At 40.3% G+C, this 18,752-nt stretch overlaps 1 protein-coding gene across 1 annotated transcript; it reads left to right on the forward strand.

The window, feature by feature from the left end:
- Positions 1-223: 223 nt before the first annotated feature.
- Positions 224-2,471, forward strand: nrarpa (NOTCH regulated ankyrin repeat protein a). The gene has a single exon (XM_026174113.2). The coding sequence runs from the start codon at positions 371-373 to the stop codon at positions 707-709; it is 339 nt and encodes a 112-aa protein (XP_026029898.1). The 5' UTR covers positions 224-370; the 3' UTR covers positions 710-2,471.
- The last annotated feature ends 16,281 nt before the right edge of the window (positions 2,472-18,752 follow it).

Genomic DNA, 18,752 nt, shown 5'->3' on the forward strand with positions numbered 1-18,752 from the left:
TCTCCATCCCCCTGTGCAGGCTACCTGCTGCTGCTACTGCTGCTACAGAAGGGGAACTATATTCTAAAGTCCCCTGGATCACTTGAGAGCACCCTTCTATTTTCTAGGGGATTTATGATCTCTCAAATATTTACACACCAAGTGTGCCATTTTCTCTCTTGTCCTTTTTGGGATATATGTACACACATATATATAAAGTGACCTTTTTCCGTTTTAGTGGGCTACTTTAAAGTGCCTTAGCTGGTTATAATCCAGTGTAACTGTGGCATTGCTACCAGACCAGAGACGCTCAACAGGGAGAAGACGATCATTATCAGCTTTAGAGTCCAGGCAGGATTACTTGTTCCCCACCCTCCAGCGAGTTGCAACCATGAGCCAGGCGGATGTGTCAACTTGCTCCGCGCCGCAAAGGGTTTTCCAGGAGGCGGTTAAGAAGGGCAACACCAAGGAGCTGCACTCTTTGCTGCAGAACATGACAAACTGCGAGTTCAACGTCAACTCCTTCGGGCCGGAAGGACAGACGGCCCTCCATCAGTCAGTAATTGACGGAAACCTGGAGCTGGTAAAACTGCTGGTGAAATTTGGTGCAGATATCAGACTGGCCAACCGGGAAGGGTGGAGCGCTTTACACATCGCCGCTTTCGGGGGCCACCAAGACATTGTGCTATACCTCATCACCAAGGCCAAGTATTCCTCTGGCGCCCGGTGATCAGACTCTGCTGTCAGGTAAAAAAGAAAAAAGGAAAAAGTAGAAAAATTAAAACAAACAAGCAAACAAATCAACTACAATTTAAATATAAAACTGCAACACAACACACGGGAAAGCCAGGCTCTTGTAAAAGCAAAAATAAATAAATAAATAAAACAAAAAAACCAATAAAACAAACAAAAAACAACAACAAAAAAACAAAAACTGCCATTATTTACATAGTTGTGCCAAATCATATAAAAAAGGAGATAAAAATAGGCCTGCACAATAATCTTTCCTCACTGTAAACCAAACGGGGTCCTCTCTGCACTCCCGAGTGAAGCACCGCATGGTTCATACACAGCGCCTCAACACGAATCTTTTAACAAAAGAAACCCATTTCCGTGAGTTTGTTGGTACTAAAGCTTTCCTCTTGAATGTTCGTATTAGATCGTGTCGTCCACTATAAAAGAAATCAAGTCTCTGTGTATCGCATGTGTGTGTTTGGACTCCAGAGAGCAGATGGCCCAGTTTTTTTCCCTGTCCCTTGAATAGTTTCTTTGTGGGAGCGCAGATTTGACCTGTTGCTCCTCATTGTTCTGTAAAACCCCCTTTTTAAGTTATTTTATATGAAACAGGCACTTGATGCTTTATGGCTGCATGCTGGAATATCTGAAAGGGAAGACACATGAACAAGAGAAGAAGGGTTGCCCTCTGTTGGTTACCAGAGGTCTTATTTTCTTTAATAAATTTTAGTGATTCTTCTTCATTCTTTTTTTTTTAACTCAAAGAGCGGCATTATGGCTATCCAACACATTTTCAGATGTGTAATCATTATGTAACAACAACTGACTTCATAATTGTTGTGAAGTACTGTACACAATAGCTTTACTTTGTTTCTGTTTCTTTTTTTTCTTTTTTTTTAAGGAAAAGAGCGATGAGAGCGCTCTGCAAGCAGATCTTGCCATGCTGGCGTCCAATTTTTCAGGCCAGTGCGACCACTTTGCCAATGGTCATTGTGTTACTAAAAACCGCTGCTTTCGCTTTGTATAAAAAAAGACGCATTTAATTTCACTTTATAATCTCCTTTCAGTATTTTATTAACATCCTAGTCATCACTGTGAAAGCAGGCTGGGTTTTTTTTTTAATTTATGAAGGTACATTGAGAAGATGCATTTTTAAATATTTTGTGGTTCTTCTTAAAAACGATCTGTATTGTGTAAGGATATAATGGGTGACTCAAGCTGCTTCAGACTTTTTTGTGTAAACTGTCCCGTGTGGAGGTAAGACCTGCCACCCTCATCCTACTGGCCACAGTTCTAGATACCCCCACCCTCCAGTTATAGGCTGTCGACCCCTTCGGAGTGGACTTTCTCATCCTCCCATTAAAGTGACTCTGTTTGGTTGCCTTTTCCCAGCTACCTCGTCTGTAAAGTATTCTCAAGTCGTTCTGTTTTTCCTCACCACCGCCTTGTTTGGAGTCTGTGATCATCCGCATGCCGATGGGCTGTTTGTGTCTGCTAAAGTAACCTCACAGCCAGATGGACTTCAGTAAAGAAGATGCAATGAACCCATTTTTGCATCCTCCTTCGGGACAGTTTTCACACTACAACCAAACCAGTGCTGACAAGCAAAACATCATTTTGCCTTTTCTGCAAGAGAGTCTGTGGTTCTGTCTGTCTTTACACACACACACACACACACACACACACACACACACACACACACACACACACACACACACACACACACACACACACACACACACACACACACACACACACACAGAGCCATTGTTGCATGTCTCCCCTATAATACTCCACTTTGCTCTCTCTCTCTGTGTCCTTATCAGCCTGTATGGTTGTTTTAGTTCCATTTATTTTCTCTCTTTTTTTTAGTCATACAAAAAATGGAATTGTATCGCATGACTTATAAATGCAGGGAGTTTTATTGCACAAAATCGGAGTCTTGAGCGCCCCCAGTGTTCGTATGGGGTAACTGCAAGAGCCAAGGCTTTGGAATAGTTACTACTACTGAGCAGGACCCTAATACTGTTGGACGATGAAGACTTAAAAATGATCAACAACACATGACTATTGCAGGATTTCACAGAAAAGGAAAATTAGGTCTCATAAATTTGCCTGCTGCATTTTGAAAGTCATGGCACCCTAACATTTGTAACGATGCTGCTTGTATGTTTCTTTTCTCGTTAATGTTGATGTTGTTATTTTATTATTATTATTTTTTGTTTGTTTTTAGAAAAAAAAAATGCCTACTGCTCAAATGGCCAACAGAATTTTCACAGCAGCACTGGCTGACCTCATGAGAAGCTCTTGAGAAGGTGTGCACGAGTGTGTTTTCCCGTTAAGGTGTATGTGTTTATGTTTGTGTGTGTGCGTGTTGTGTGTGTCTTCTCATGAGGCACGTGTCCCATTTTCAACCTGGAACAACCGATAATTAACCGAAACAATAGTTCAACTACATTAAGGTATAGATTGGTATCAGGCAACAAATGAAATATGCATCGCTTGTCTTAAACTTGATTTTTTTTTCTCTTTTGTTTGAATATTGCACTGATGACTGTTGTTGAAAAGTTGGCTTTTATGTGTCAACATTTAATTTTTTTTCTGAATAGAAAAAAAAAGCAGACACAACAAAATACTATTGTATAAATATATGCTCCAGGTGATGATGTCCTAATGTGTGTATTACTTTGTGGAAAAAACATGATGTTTTTCAACAAAGACGTGTGTATCTCTGTGATTGGGTGTATGTATATATACATATGGATATATATATCGATGCTGAAGATGATGATATCTTGGGGCACTTTCTTTTCTGAAGTGCTGTCTTCCTGATTTTGTTTGAAAGGGGAATAATACATTTGATGGTAAGATCATTGTAACATAATAAAGAATTGCACGGTTGTGCAGTTATTTGGCTCGCTATGGTCATAACATTTATGACGTAAGGAGCCTGCTGCCGGATTGGTGTACACATTGAGATGATTTTTTTTCTATAAAAAAACAAAAAAGGAAAAAAAAAGGAGAAAAAAGAAAGAGAAAAAAGAATGAAAGAGTGCTGACTTCTTTGGGCCAACTTGTGTTTCTGGTCTTGCTTCATTGCAAGCAGGAGGAAACGGTTGATTTTTCATGTGTGATGCAGATGTTCCATCATCATGTCTGATTTTGGAGTTTTTTCGTGTGTTTGTTTGTATTCTTTTATTTTTGAACATTTGTAACACTGTGATGATGACATCATGTCATGTGGAGATGAGTGCTGTATTATTTTTGTACGTTTGTGTACAAGCCAGTAAAGAAATCATTAAACTTAAAATCCGCTGTGTATGCATACATTTCTTCCTTATGTCCCAAGCAAAAGCTACCCGCGCCCCCCTCTCTTCACATTTTTCATTGAAAAGATTGGTTTGGGAAACACCTCCCTCACCCCCACACTGCTCTCTCTCTCTCTCTCTCTCTCTCTCCCTCTTTCCCTCCCTGTCTTCCAAACAGGGCCCAACCCAGATGCCCATTCTCTCTTTTTGTCATTCATCTGGCCTCATCCTTTCACTGCCGGGATAAAGGAGCCCAGTGCATTGTGGGTAGGCTCAGTTTAAAGAAGGGTCCCCTCCCCTGTGTGTGTTGTGGGAGAGATGGTTTTATGTTACCCCCACACACAAAAACGTTTCCAACACACTCTTCTCGTATGCTCTCTTCCTAATGATTAAGACCCAGGCTTTGCACCACACTTCAGCTCTCTGCTAACAACCAGGACTTTTGTGTGTGTTTGTTTTACCTTACTTAACAGTCTCTTACTCACTATTTATACTCCCTATCAAATTATCTTCTTCAAAGCAAAACTAATTGTGGAGTTAGACTTCTAAGAAGTAAGACGACTTCCAAGAAGTCCGACTTGCTTCAAAATCATCCACTTTGTTGAGGCATTTTGCATCTTTTTTGTGATTTTCTTGCAGCTTGTGTTCAAAATAATGTTGCATGAAATGGGCTTAAAAATGAATTGGCCATAAGTGTAAAAGGGGGAACTGTGCTATTCTGATATGTTGTCTCTTTTACAAGCAAAATGGTTATGAAAGAGTGTATTAGTGTGTGCATTATGCTCTGATTTCTATTTCAGTTTTTCTTTTTTGCATGTGTGCTTCATTTCATGTCAGCATTGGTTAAAATGCAAAATCTGTTTTTTCTCCTGTTCATTTGAGTGTTTGAGTGAGTCACATCAACATCAACATCTTTCTTAGAAATGATGACTCGCAACTGATATTGCATGGCTGTAAAGCGGTTGGTGGGAAAACAGAGGCAACGATACGTTTTTCAACATGTCAGACCTGTTCGTATTGCAACATTTTCTGGGTGTTGACCAGCTTCAACTGTGAACGTTTGAGTAAAAAGGGTTTCCCATGTGTTCGAAATAACGGTTGTGGTCTTAGAGTTGCAATTCTGAGAGGAAAAAAAAGCAGTAGTGTTATAAGCTTTTTACTGACAACTTTGTGCCATTGTTGAAGCAACTGTTAAAATCTGTGTCTGCACCGCAGCTGAACCATAAATGACCTCAGCTCAAAGTTTCAGCACTGATCTGATGTATTTGAGTTCCTCTAGACACCAGCCCTTCTCTGTTGTGATCCCATGGCAGGCAGAGTGTGTTATCTCGCCTGCTGCTCGCTTGCACATTTCTCCCCAAGTCCCTGCCTCCCTCCCTCTCAGTCTCTCACTTCTGCAGGATGTTTTTGTTGAGCTGCGTTCCCATTGTTCACACACTGAGTTGGCTGGCCTCCCAGCGTTGATGCTGGCTGCTAGGCCCCCTAATAGGTTCTTCATGTGCCTTGGCTTTCCTTGCTCATCTTGGTCATTGCATGGAGAAGCTTGCATTAGTGAGCCAGACAACAGATTTTTGGAGGAATTTTTGCAGAGAAGGCAGAGAGGGAAATTGTGATGGATAAATTGTCGAGGGAATAACTGGAAGTCCAGAAAACATAGGGGAATCACATTAAAATTGCTTCACTAAAAAATAAACAGGCCACAGTGGTAAAGAAAAAAAAAAGGACAGCCTTGTGTCCTTTTGCTTGTATAGTTTTTGTATGAAACACATAGAGGAGACAGTGTTAAAAGCTGGTGGGGTGATGTTATAGCAGCTGCAAAAGTGCATCTGGGTGATTATTTGCCATCGCTATTCAAAAGCCCATTGTTCAGAGGCTCATAAAATATTCATATCTATGCTTCCACCCCTCATTTGAAGCGATGCACTTAATCTGAAACACGCAAGATTAACTGAACATCTTGTGATACATGTAAAATGCCATTTGACTGGTTTTGCAATGATAAATTCCTCTTTTTTTGTTTTGTTTAATCAGCACATGTTCAACATGTGTACAGTGTACACGAGAACTTCTGACTTCCTCAGAATACACTGATACAGGCTTGATTGCTCTCTGATTGGGTAGTAATGTACAACAAAGGGCTTCTCTGAATGAAACCTGTTGTATAATTAGGTTGAGAACACATATGAGGAACTTTTAAGAGTTACTGCAGGAGCACAATAACTCAGCCCTGTGTGACTGTCGAGCGATGACAGCCATACAAAGACAAACGCATTAAAATGTTTAATAGTGTTTCCACCATCTTGAATCAGACAACACAACATGTTGCAACTTAATTTCTTGTTGTCTACCCTGTGACAACAAATTGACTTCTTGCTCTATGCATAATCAGCATCAATTTTACTTGGCCAAGTTTGTGCACACAAACAAGGAATGTGACTCTCTGCACACAAAAAGAAACTTTTTAAACACAATTTTAAATGGACAGTTTATAAATAGGCAGCTCGACCCTGAAATAGCTGGAGACCTGATGGCTGAGTAACCATTACTGTTATGCTTCTTTGATATCTTCCACTTACTGTGATGTACTTGGTGCACCATAGTCTTAAGTTCTGCATAGACAAGTACGCGAGGTCAAAAAAAAGAAAAAGATGAAAATTGGCATCACTCAAACCGGAGTGGATCCCAGTGAACTTGCGGATAAAGAAATTATACCCAAGCCTTTACCCTTGCATCCAAATATTATCACCCCAGGCTCCAAAAACCTGCACAACAGCCATAATGCTAGAGTGGATGCCTAAAAATGGGACAAAGTCATGTTTATATCCATCTTTTATATACAGATATGTTTTTTTCTCAAATTGATGATGTAAAAAACTGATTCACCCTACCGTTTGCTCTATTTTTGGTCTGTCAGACAGTTTTTTTGGGCTGTACCTTCTTTACAGCTACAAGTTTAAAATAATTTTTAAAAAGTGAAATCTCTTTGGTCTCCACACAGACTGTTTACTTGCATGCATCAGGACTAGGACTCCAGGGGAAGCTACAAAAATGTCTTTTAAAGATAGATTCTAGATATTCATATGCAGATGCGTGTTTGTAGATACCCCTTAGTTTCTTAATGTGTCTGCTGTTTGGAGGAAGGACTCAGCATACAGAGATACTCTGTAGATACTGTATTCAGCCTGGATGGGTATTTCTCTAACAAGTAGGCTTGGTGATAAGATTGCTTATTGATTGCTTCCATCTCAGCTATTCTTACTTGTAACCATTATCATATTTTCATCCACTGTAAAACTATTATTGTGATATTTTTGATGTTTTTGATTTTTATATATATATATATATATATATATATATATATATATATATATATATATAGAGAGAGAGAGAGAGAGAGAGAGAGAGAATATCTTTTATAGCACACAATTCTTTGAACCACGGCCCACATGCAAGGAAATCAGCGCAGAGTCACAGATGACAGTGAGCTTTAAATCCTGCTGATACCGCACTTTCTTTCTCAAAACAAAAACACGCCTGTCGCTAAACTCAACCAGTGGACTCCCCCACCCTCGCCAAAGTCTGCCTGTGAGTAAGAAGTGGAGTAAAAGAAGTGAGAGAGAGTGAGGGAGAGAGACAGGTGGTCAGGCTGGTCTTTTCCTTGCCCTCCGCTCCTTTTTGAACTTTTCTTTCATTCTTCCAGTTCATTCTGTGCTTCTTTCCATAGCTCCAGTGACAAGGCTCTCCATTCACTGCCTCATTCTTCCACCCCTCCCTCCTCCCTCCATCTCCCTCACACACCCCGACCCTATCCCCTCCCTTCTTACTTCTTTGTCTAACTCATGGGGGCCTGCTTTAGCTACTATTCACCAGCCAGACGGGCCGCCATTGACTGGGCTCCCCCCACCCAATTCGCCTCCCGCCCCTCTGCAAAACACCCTCACACACATATGCACACAGCAACCTGGCCATTCTCCACCCTACGCCCTGTATCAGGCAGCTGCTATGCTAATAGGGAGGAAGGGATGGAGGGAGGGAGAGATGAGGAGGAGAGACAGAGCAGCCAGCCTATAGTAAAAGGACAGAGGGAGGGAGAGCAGGGAGATTGACCCCGCTCCACCATCTCCATAGCCATGCCAGAGCAGCAGCAGACCTCCTGTTACACAAAGGGAGTCCTCCCACCCTCCACCCCTCTGCCTTCACCCCTCTGTTCCCCTCTTTCTCATTTAAATCCATTTTATACCCCAGTGGTAAAGGGAGCTGTAAGTGCAGTATGTAAAGTAACCTTACTCCTGCCCTGCGGGCGTAACCATTCAGCACTCAAAACAGAGAGAACAGCCTCTGTGTGTGCTTGTGTGTGTGCGTGAGAGAGTGTGTGTCCATTCCCCTGCTTTGTTTAGGACTACAGCCCATACCTCCACACTGTGCTCACACACACACATGCACACGCTACCACCTGTCCTTTTAGTCTGGTTGCATCTCCCATTATAGTCAAGTAGTTGTAGACACATTAGAAACATGCATGCACTGGACTCACAAGAACAGAACGATTCCTATTTAGTGTAATTTATAGTCAGGTTGGCAACTGCTACTCCAGTCTGATACACCGACAAAGTTTCATGGCTATAATTTAACCTTATTTGAATTTTTGAGGGGCTGCTCAGATTTTAATCCACACACGGCTGAAACTACTTTTTTTTTTTCAATATTAAGTTTGTCATGTATGACAAAGAAAATAAAAAGGGATACAATATCACACTCCAATTTTTGTAAAAAGAAAACAGGAAAAATGAAGACATTGTTAAAGTCTCTGAGACACAGGCAATGCCCATTTTTCACTGTTTCTGAATATTCAATACACAAACAAGTGATTGCTCATGTTGGGAAATAATTAGCACATTGATTGCTAAAGATAGCTGGGAGAGTGTCTGAAAAGATCCTGAAAATGATTTTAAAAAATAGATTTATCTGCTAATTGATGCAATTCTAAATGAAATACACTGAGAGTGTTTTCTGACATTCTGCCTGCCACATTTACATCAGTGTGGTGGAACGTGTTGTAGTTATATAGCCACACTGAACAGAACAAAACACAGGGACAGACAATAGATGCAAGAGTCAAGTTCATGAAATCTTGACGAAAGTTTACCAACTATGAATAATGCACAGGTATTTCTAAAAAAACATATATTACATTTGAAAATATAATTAAAATGAATTAAATAATGCTTCTCATATTTATTTTTCCAGGGGGCTTAAATATGTATGTCAGGAAACAAATGTAAATGTCGCTTAATCCGTGAGTTTTGTTTGTCACAGTGGCTGTAATGCTATGCAGCGGCCCTCCGCCTGTGTCGGCATGTTTGTGTGAGCTCAGCTTTTTTTTCCTGGTAGCATGTGCATGTCTTATTTGTTGTGTTTTGGTGGAGGGGGGAAAGGGGGGGGGGGTGTTGGCAAGAAGGCATTTCTCTCCCTCTCTGTACCTCCTGTTCTGTTATTTGCCCCTGTGCAGTGTGACCCTGTGCCCCATCACGGAGGCACGTCCCATTTGACATCTGCCTGTTTGCAGGAGGTGGGGTGGGGGGTGCCAGGGGTGGGTTGCCCATATGGAGCTTCAACCCACCACCCCCCAAACTAGCCACACACACACACACACACACACACACACCCACACACCCACACACACACACACACACACACACACACACACACACACACACACACACACACACATACTTGCACTCCACCTCCAGCATCCTGTCTCCTGCTGCCTGCCCCATTTGACCCACCATGTACAGTTGAGGGTTTCTGTGTATAAAACCCCTATACCATAGTTTTGTTGTTGTTGTTTTTTTTTCCCTGTGCATAAATAGTTGTTTGTTGCTTTTTTTCATGATCTTACTGAAACAATAATCGCTATTGGTGCAAAAGTTAAGGCACTTTGCTTAGTGGACTTCCATCAAAAACGATTGACTTAACCTGATGCATCTTACCTTTATAAATATTACCTTTACCAGCTTCATTGTAGATCCCCAGTTAGTTACTTAGAGGATGCTTGTATCACCTCTGGAGTTGTCATCAGCTGACTCTTATTGACTTGCCAAGGATCAGTTAATGACTATTGAGTCTGGAAGGATGGATGGATAGTCCACATGTGTTCCATGAACAAGTGTACCAATTATCCTGTATGGATTACCCTCCTACACACCGATTCAGCTTGATGGATACACAATGAGGAGGCTGGTCACAGGACCAACTCTAGGCTAACAAGCTTGGTGGAGTTTAAATGGTCCTGTGTAACACTGTCAAAAACCGGCGCTGATATTGCACTCTGTGACAGCACTTGTTCTGTCAAGGTCTGCTGCCTTTGTTTAACAGGCCGTTTAAGATAATACCTCTTGTTATGGGCTTACAGTGAATTAGGCTGGTAACACATATTGTGATGCAGCTGGTGCAGCATTTTTCGCTATTACAGCACAGTAAATGAGAATTAAATGGTTTTGGAAATTAATCTCTATATACATTGGGCGAATTGTTACTTTCTAGGCTGATTGGGTGAATCCCATCCCATTTGAAAGCCACACAGATGGTGGATAAATCCAGTGTGGAAAAATGCATGCACTGTAGTTTTTATTCTGGGAACCAGTTAGCAAGTTCAGTAGTTAGCATGGGAAAGACAAAGATGTCGATGATAGTTCTTGAGCCATGCCTCATTTAAAAATTCATTTTGTCAGAAAAATGACAAATGACAAGTGATTCATTGACATATGTGCAAACATACACGGAAATACAGTACATAAGGCAAAAACAGAGTTTGTACAATGCTAGCAAGCTTGAAAGTCAATATGCTACGACCACCTTCATTCTCCAGCACATTTTGAACTCTCTTAGGCAGCTTTTTCTCAGTTTTTATTTAGTAGTCTTCAGGAATAGTTCGTCTTTAAGGACACTCAAAGTTCTTCTTTGGATATTGGCTGACTGTTGTTCCATTCTTTGTCAAGATGGTCCCACACTACTCCAAAAATGTCAAGCCATGGCTGAGTGTTCGACTGCATGTTTTCTTATATAGGTATGTTTTTACTGGCACTGTGTCATGGTGAAAAATGAAGTTTCCTACAGCTTGCTCTAATTTTTTTAAGTAGTCCCTATACATCATGCAGAAATATGGCAAGTTTCTTACTCCAATTGCTAATTTGGAATCACCTTGTTGGGACAAAAATCCTTTTTTTTATGTCTATCGAAATGTGTTGAATGTGTCCCATTCAAGAAATAGGATCAAAGTATGTATTTTTGTGACAGGCTGCTAACCTCTGTGCCATGTCTGAATAACTTTTTTTGTTTTTCAGCATACTGTCAGTAGACGAGGATCTTTGATTTGTCCACTACTGCAACTCTATAGCTCTTGTTTTTTTGTCAGTCACTAATGTTCCTGTATTTTTTTTTTTTATCTTTGTAAAATCTTGCAATCATATTTTCAGTTTCCTTTATCAACTGTCAAGAAGCTGGAATACAGACATCATCGTCGACAGAACCCATAGGTACGTATTTCATCTCTGGCTCCTTTCATATGGGCAAAATACAGAATCACCAAAATCTGGGACTCTCCACCAGTTGCTCTTAGAACTGAAGCAGCTTCTCGGATGTGAGGTGAAATGTCTTCAAGGACGCTTTTCTTTCCAAGCTCCTTAGACTACGATGACCTGGATGACTGAGAACCTTCACAGACAATTACCAAAACTACTCCCAGTGCATTCATTGTTATATGCATGTGTGAATGGGTGAACGAGGTTTGTAGAAATGACTAGAAAAGAGCTATGAAAACTGGAGAATATTTAGCATAGGTATATAAATTTGTAAATAAATCTGGTGTTCACAGGTCAGTTTTTAACCATGGTCATGCAGCTGTTTTACTTTTGTTGCACTGTTTCTCTACAACCCCAACTGCAAAAAAGTTGTGTCATTGTGTCAACGATTTGCAAATCTCTTAAACTCATATTTTATTCACAATAGAACACAGAAAACACATTAGATGTTTAAACTGAGACATTTTTACTGTTTCATGAAAAAAAATTAGCATGTTTTGAATTTGATGGCAACATGTCTCAAAAAGGCTGCAACAATGGAAACAAAAGCCTGGAAAAGTAAGTAGCACTAAGCATAAACAGTTAGAGGAACATTTCGCAACTAATTAGGTTAATTAGTAACAGGTCAGCAGTGTTGGGAAGGTTACTTTTTAAATGTATTTCACTACAGATTACAGAATACATGCCCCAAAATGTATTTTGTAACGTATTCCGTTACGTTACTTAATGACAGTAACGTATTCTGAATACTTTGGATTAGCTATTATATTATCGTACTACATGAATCTACTATTGTTGTGTGAATTTTTACTATTACTGAAGGTTACTCGCCATGCCAATACCGACTAGATTTTTAAATCTTAGTAACAGTAGGTGGACATTAGGTAAGGCTGCACTTTTTGCAGCGATCTCGTAGAGAAAACTATTCCGTGCATATATAAAACAGGTCAGCGGCTCCGAACCGTAGTAAAGGGACCTCTGGCTAATACGTCGGTTCCGTGTCGGGCTCGTAGCCGAAAACTAGCTTTACTTTGTTGTGTGGGTCAACTTTGCTTGCGAGAGACAGAGAGAGGTGTTGAAAGACTGCTCCAACGGAACTTATTGTTTTTGGAGGAAAACACGAACACAGAGTACAGTCGAGTCTTAATAACTTACAACTGGGCTCGTCAGACACTCTTCTTGGCTGCAGTGGTTATTATTATATTTACATGCTTCCAGCTCCCGTTTCTGCTCCGTGACAGCTCGTACTTTTCCTTTTTCTCCCTCCTCGCGCTCACAGACACATAACGGGTATAGCAGTCCATTCTCCCTGCAGCACGGACTACACTGCCCATGGGGCTACATTGTTTAGGGCTATGCCTGTAACACTCTGCCTATTGCCTTCATATTAAATCATTTTTGTGAATAATCTTTTTTAAAACATTTCTTCACGTCATTATGCGAGCCGCAAGTAGAGGTGACATGGAGATTGAGACAGACATTAGAGCCTCTTAATGCGTGTTTTGTTTGGGGCGTGGAAACCAAAAATAGAGAGGGCATAGCCGAACATATGAAACAGGAAAATACAGCTGTGTAATCCCTTTATTTCAGCAAAGTAACTGTATTCTGATTACCACCTTTTTAAATGGTAACCGTAATGGAGTACAGTTACTCATATTTTGTATTTTAAATACGTAACGGCGGTACATGTATTCCGTTACTCCCCAACACTGCAGGTAAGTAACATGATTGGGTATAAAAAGAGCTTATTAGAGAGGCAGAGTTTCTTAGAAGTTAAGATGGGCAAAAATTCAACAGGCTGGGAAAAAGGAAAAAAACCCCACCTCTGTTCACACACTGTGGAACAGTTCCAGTCATGTTCGTTAACTTAAAATTGTGAAGATTATATATACTGTATCATCTGCTACACATAATATCGCTCCAAAAATCTGGAGCAATTTCTGTGTGCGAGGGACGATGCCAAATAAATCAGTAACTAGATCAGGAAATCTGGGGCCTGATGTGCCACTGCATTAAAAACAAGGCATGATTCTGTCATGGAAATTATTGCCTGGGCTCAGGAACACTTCTAGAAATCACTGTCTGCTCCATCATGCAAAGAAGAAGAAGTCTTATGTGAACATAAGCCAGAAACATCACCATTGTCTCTGCTCATTTAAAATGGAGTGAGACAAAGAGGAAAACTGTTCTGTGGTTAGACAAATTGAAATTCTTTTTAGAAAATGTAGAAGCCATGAATGGCTTTTTGTCAGAGCTTAGTTCAAAAACATGCATCTCTGATGGTATAGGAGTGCATTAGTGTCTGTGGAATTGGCAGCTTACAGATATGGAAAGGCTCCATTGATGCTAAAAGGTATATACATGTTTTATAGTGACATTTGCACCCATCATAAAGACGTTTTTTTCAGGGAACGCCTTGCATATTTTAGCACAACAATGCTAAACTGCATACTGCATCTATCAACACAACATGGCTTCAAAGTAGATGAGTATGGGTGCTGAAGTGGCCTGCCTGCAGTCCAGACCTTTGGCCAACTGAAAACATTTAGTGCAACATGAAAAGAAAACCCAGGACTGCTGATGAGCTACAATCCTCAATCAGACAGGAATGGTAAAACATTCCTCTCCCAGATTCCAGTAACTAGCCGCTTCAGTTCCCAGATGTTTACGAGCTGATCTTTAAGGAAGAGCGGATGCTGCACAGTGGTAAACATGGCCCAAATTTCTGGAGACGTGTAGGTGCCTTCAGATTCAAAATGACCTTAGTTTTCTTAAATTTCACATTTCAGAATAACATTCAGGGGAGTCATTTGAACAACTTGCTTCTTGACAGTTTAATATGTCAGACTCCATCCAGAGTCCATATATATATTTCTGTATCTGTGTGTGTTTGTAAGCCTGTATGTATGCATCTATATGCATGTGTGCCTATGTATGTATATGTGTATCAGGGATTAATTATGGAGAATAAAGGTCTACTTGTACGCAGTGGGTTTTGAAGTGAGATGGGAGATGATTTTCTGTTTGGCTGAGCAGGCTCAATGGTCCTATTCAACTAGCCCCCTTACTGCCCATTGTCCTACCACCACCAGCCCTTCACACACACACACACACACACACACACACACACACACACACACACACACACACACACACACACACACACACACACACACACACACACACACACACACGGCTGTAGTGGAATTGGAGAGGAGCCTGGGGGAGAAAGAGCGGTGAAGAGTTGGGGGATGAGGGAGGTCCAGCTGAAGCAGAGAGTGAAGTGAATAGGTGCAAAGGAAGATTTCTGAATGAGGTACAGAAGTAGAAATAGCCTCATGATGCTTAAATTGTATCTCTGTAACACTCGCAAACTGTTATATATCAGTTGCTCTTGGATTTTATCCTTGTTTACACAATTTACCCTAATCAGCTGTCCTGACACATGGCTGCGAGCTGTCATCATTTGTTGTCACATTGGTATGTGGTCAGTTCTATCAATGTGTATATTTTAAAGACACAATTTGGAGCAGGTTAATATCCACTTTTCTCAGGTTAAGATTACATACACAATGAGCATGTCATACTCTAAGTTAGACCTCTTATCCAGTGGTTAACCAGTACTACATGACCCCTCCCAAAAAAGGCCCTCAGACAATACAAACACACGGTGGTCAGACAATAGTCTGGCAAGGAGAGAGAGGAACTCACACCCGTCAGGGGTTAATAATTGTCTGTCACTGGTTTGGAGCCTATTAGGACATTGATCTGACTGTGTCTTTTATGCCACCTGGGGAAAAGGAATGTGTCGGGTCTCCTATTGTGTCTGACTGTGTCTGGGAGAGCATCGAGTGGTCATACCCTCTGTGTGTGTGCGTGAGAGTCAAAGAGAGGTCAGTCAAATGTGGAATGGGCCAGAGCGTCACACTGTGCAGCGACAGTGGAGGGTTGGATATTCTTGAGGTCAGCTGGTCAAAGGTCATTCAGCCCTTATGTTGATTTCAAAGCAGAAATCACTGCATGTGGAAAATTGCATTTAAACATGTGAATACAATGCCATCATAGCAGGGATCGACACTGCAACTGACCAAGCAGGTTCTCTCATTTAGTTAGCAATAGCCAGGAAGTTAGCTAATGCTATGAAAAACTATCAAAAGCAAACCACCATTAGCAACCTGCATTTGGCTAACAGCGAACCTAATTGGATAATATATTTCTTATATTGCAAAAATTAATAATGACATACACTGACCAGCACATAAACACATGCATAAGCCCATTCAACATAACGCTCACTCTATCATCGAAGACATACAGCCTGAGCAGTTAAGTGCTAATAAAGACATGAGCACCTTTTGCAATAGCTTAACTTTTACACAAACAAATAACATCCACAAACCGAGTTTCAGTCGTAGCTTCTCCTGCTTGTTAGATAAATTCATCTCCTCCTCTTTTTGAAACATTATTTCATAATAAAATGTCTCAGTCAAACTCATTCCTTAATTCAGTTAAGCAATCGTTTACTTATCATAAGCAATGTCTGAGTAACCTGTAAACTTAGGAACAGTCACAATTTATTAGGAGTAGAGCCTTTAACACATAGTCTTTGTGGAGGATTGTGAAAACCAGGTGAGGAAGGAGAAACAAGGAAGGAGAAAAGTGTTAGTTGGAGGCAGTATAAAAATGCCACAAAACATGTCATTGTAAAATGACTGCATGTCAAAGAAAGCTGTTATAAATGCAAAATCCAAAATATTAAAGCATATGAATTAAAGCAAAGTTCTTACATGTTCAGTCAGCATTAACACTTTCACCAGACAGGCATATATGCATGTAGTAATTATGTTGAAGATAGTTTCTGTGTTCTATGTTTCTATGAGGCATTTGTCATACTGCTAAATAACATCTGGGAGATAGCACTGTGTTTTGGTTATGTTATATGAAATAAAAGAGATAAATAAATGAGATATGCTGAGCAATGTTTATAACTCTGTGAGTTAATATAGGTTTGGGGGACTGTAGGAAGACAAGCAAACCCTTTCCCCCCCCCCCAGTTCTGTCTTTTTGGGCAACCATCTGTTAGACCTCAGACTTAGTGAAAACACTCAGATGACACAGCTGGGGTTTAGAGGAGGGTATTTAAATGTTTGTGGCTGCCTGTTGGTTGGCCACGTAGTCAGAGTTGAACTTGAAGATGGAAAAAAAGGTGGTGAAGTTTTGGTTATAGGATAAGGGGAAGGCAAATATTGGTTATAGTTTGGATAAGATGTCCTCTGAAATGAAAATTAGGCAGTTTTGCATCCTCTGAAGTGAGAGAACGGCCGCTACGTGTGTGTGTGTGTGTGGAGGGGGTCCTCTGTTGGTAGGACAATGAGACAGTGGGAGCTGCAGCAGTTTGCTGAAAGATGACTCCTTTGCCGTCTTCCAAAATCACATTTCCTCCCACATCTGTCCTTCTTTTTGTCTCCTCATCCAAATGCTTTCTCTTTTGGGCAGCTTCTAACCCCCTTCTCTTCTTCTGCCGTCCCTCTTTGCTAAAAAATAATTGTGTGTTTCTCTTAGCAAACATTAGCTCATTTTAAGGTTTTAGCATAGGTTTTTATTATTTTTGGGGTAATAAATTTTAAATCTAGAATTCATGAGGACAGTTGGGTAGTACTGTGGGGCTCACTGTAACATAATCAGTGAGACTGAATCAATGTTTTGGTAATTAAAAATGACATTAGGCAAGAAAATCCCCCCAGCAGACTAGTAACTAGAAACTCAGAAAGGCTTTCAGTTAATATGAGGAACCAGCTGAATTGCAGTGGAAATTTCCTACCAAATTAGCTCAGACAATCTAACAGAAAGATTCCTGCATAATGAATTGAAGTTACTCCTATCTCTTTGTCTCTCCCATACTTCTGGAAAATAAACTGAAGCACAAAAATGTGTGATAAGCACTCTGAAATTACATTTGTGAATGCTCAAAAACAAAGCATTTGCCCCTTGGCAGGCTTATTTATGTTTGTGCTTATTTGGTAACTCTGGTCCAGGGAACACCAGGTGATCTGGCTTGGTACGGAAGGTCAGTTCTGTGATGTCACTTCCCCTTCCTCTCCGGATATTCCCAGCATTCTACTGCCAGCAGCCAGGAACTCTGGGAACTGAGAGCAGGAAGCCTGGCTCCTTTGGAAGAGTGAAAATTAAAAGAGGGCAAATAGCCTAGGATTAGTTGAGATATTATGTGATATTTCTGCAGCAGTGAATGACTCATCATTTTCTGCGAAATGTATTCAAATCTGTGTGAATGTAATTGAGATTGTGTGATATATCTGTGAAACACCAACAGAGAAATATTGCCCCCTCCTGGCTTTTCTTCATGTCTTTTTTGTCTGGATTATTTAGTCCTCATCCTTTTGAATGAGAGAGCACACCAAACCTTCTCCCCTTTAACTCCACCTAGTACATTAATCAAAGCCCACTATAGGCTATCTCAAAATACAGTGTAATAACAATGAAAGCATTAGAGGTTAAAATACTCTATAATACAGCTTAAGAATAAAAATAACTTTGCTGATCCCAAAGAGAAATTCATATGTTTGACATAGCTCGTCTGCTATTAACACGAGAGTTTAAAAGCCTGCTGGCTGTGGGTGCGAATGATTTCTCTGTTTTACAATGGTGAGAGAGGAGTCTTCCATTACTGATGTTTTTTGTTCCATCAAGATGCTGTAAAGTGTGTTATCAGAGTTATTCAAGATGGCATACACCCAGATAATAATGCGTAATTACAATGCAAGAAGTATATTGGGATACTCTGTAATACAGTTTGCACCCCTGATAATAAAGAAGTGAAGGTTAGGATTCTCTATAACAGAGCCTGCACATGGATAATAATGTGTAATTACAATTGAATGAAAAATTTATGGTGAAAAAAATTAGACTGAAACAATTACATGATAAATGCCAGGAAATAGCCACTTAGGTCTGGGACTATATCATGAAGTGCTAATACACTATTCTTATCAAGGTCTAAGAATAGATCCTTTTATTACTGTAAGTATGCAAAACATCTATGTGACATGAAAATATCACATTCATATAAACTAGCACAGCCATGGCTATAATTATTAGCACATTATGGGATTAACAATGTAGGATCATACAA

The sequence above is a fragment of the Astatotilapia calliptera genome, chromosome 7 (genome assembly GCF_964374335.1).
Source record: "Astatotilapia calliptera chromosome 7, fAstCal68.1, whole genome shotgun sequence".
NCBI classification, from domain to species: domain Eukaryota; kingdom Metazoa; phylum Chordata; class Actinopteri; order Cichliformes; family Cichlidae; genus Astatotilapia; species Astatotilapia calliptera.

Coding starts and splice junctions, on each gene's coding strand:
- nrarpa (XM_026174113.2), top strand. CDS start 371: ATGAGCCAGGCGGATGTGTCAACTTGCTCCGCGCCGCAAAGGGTTTTC.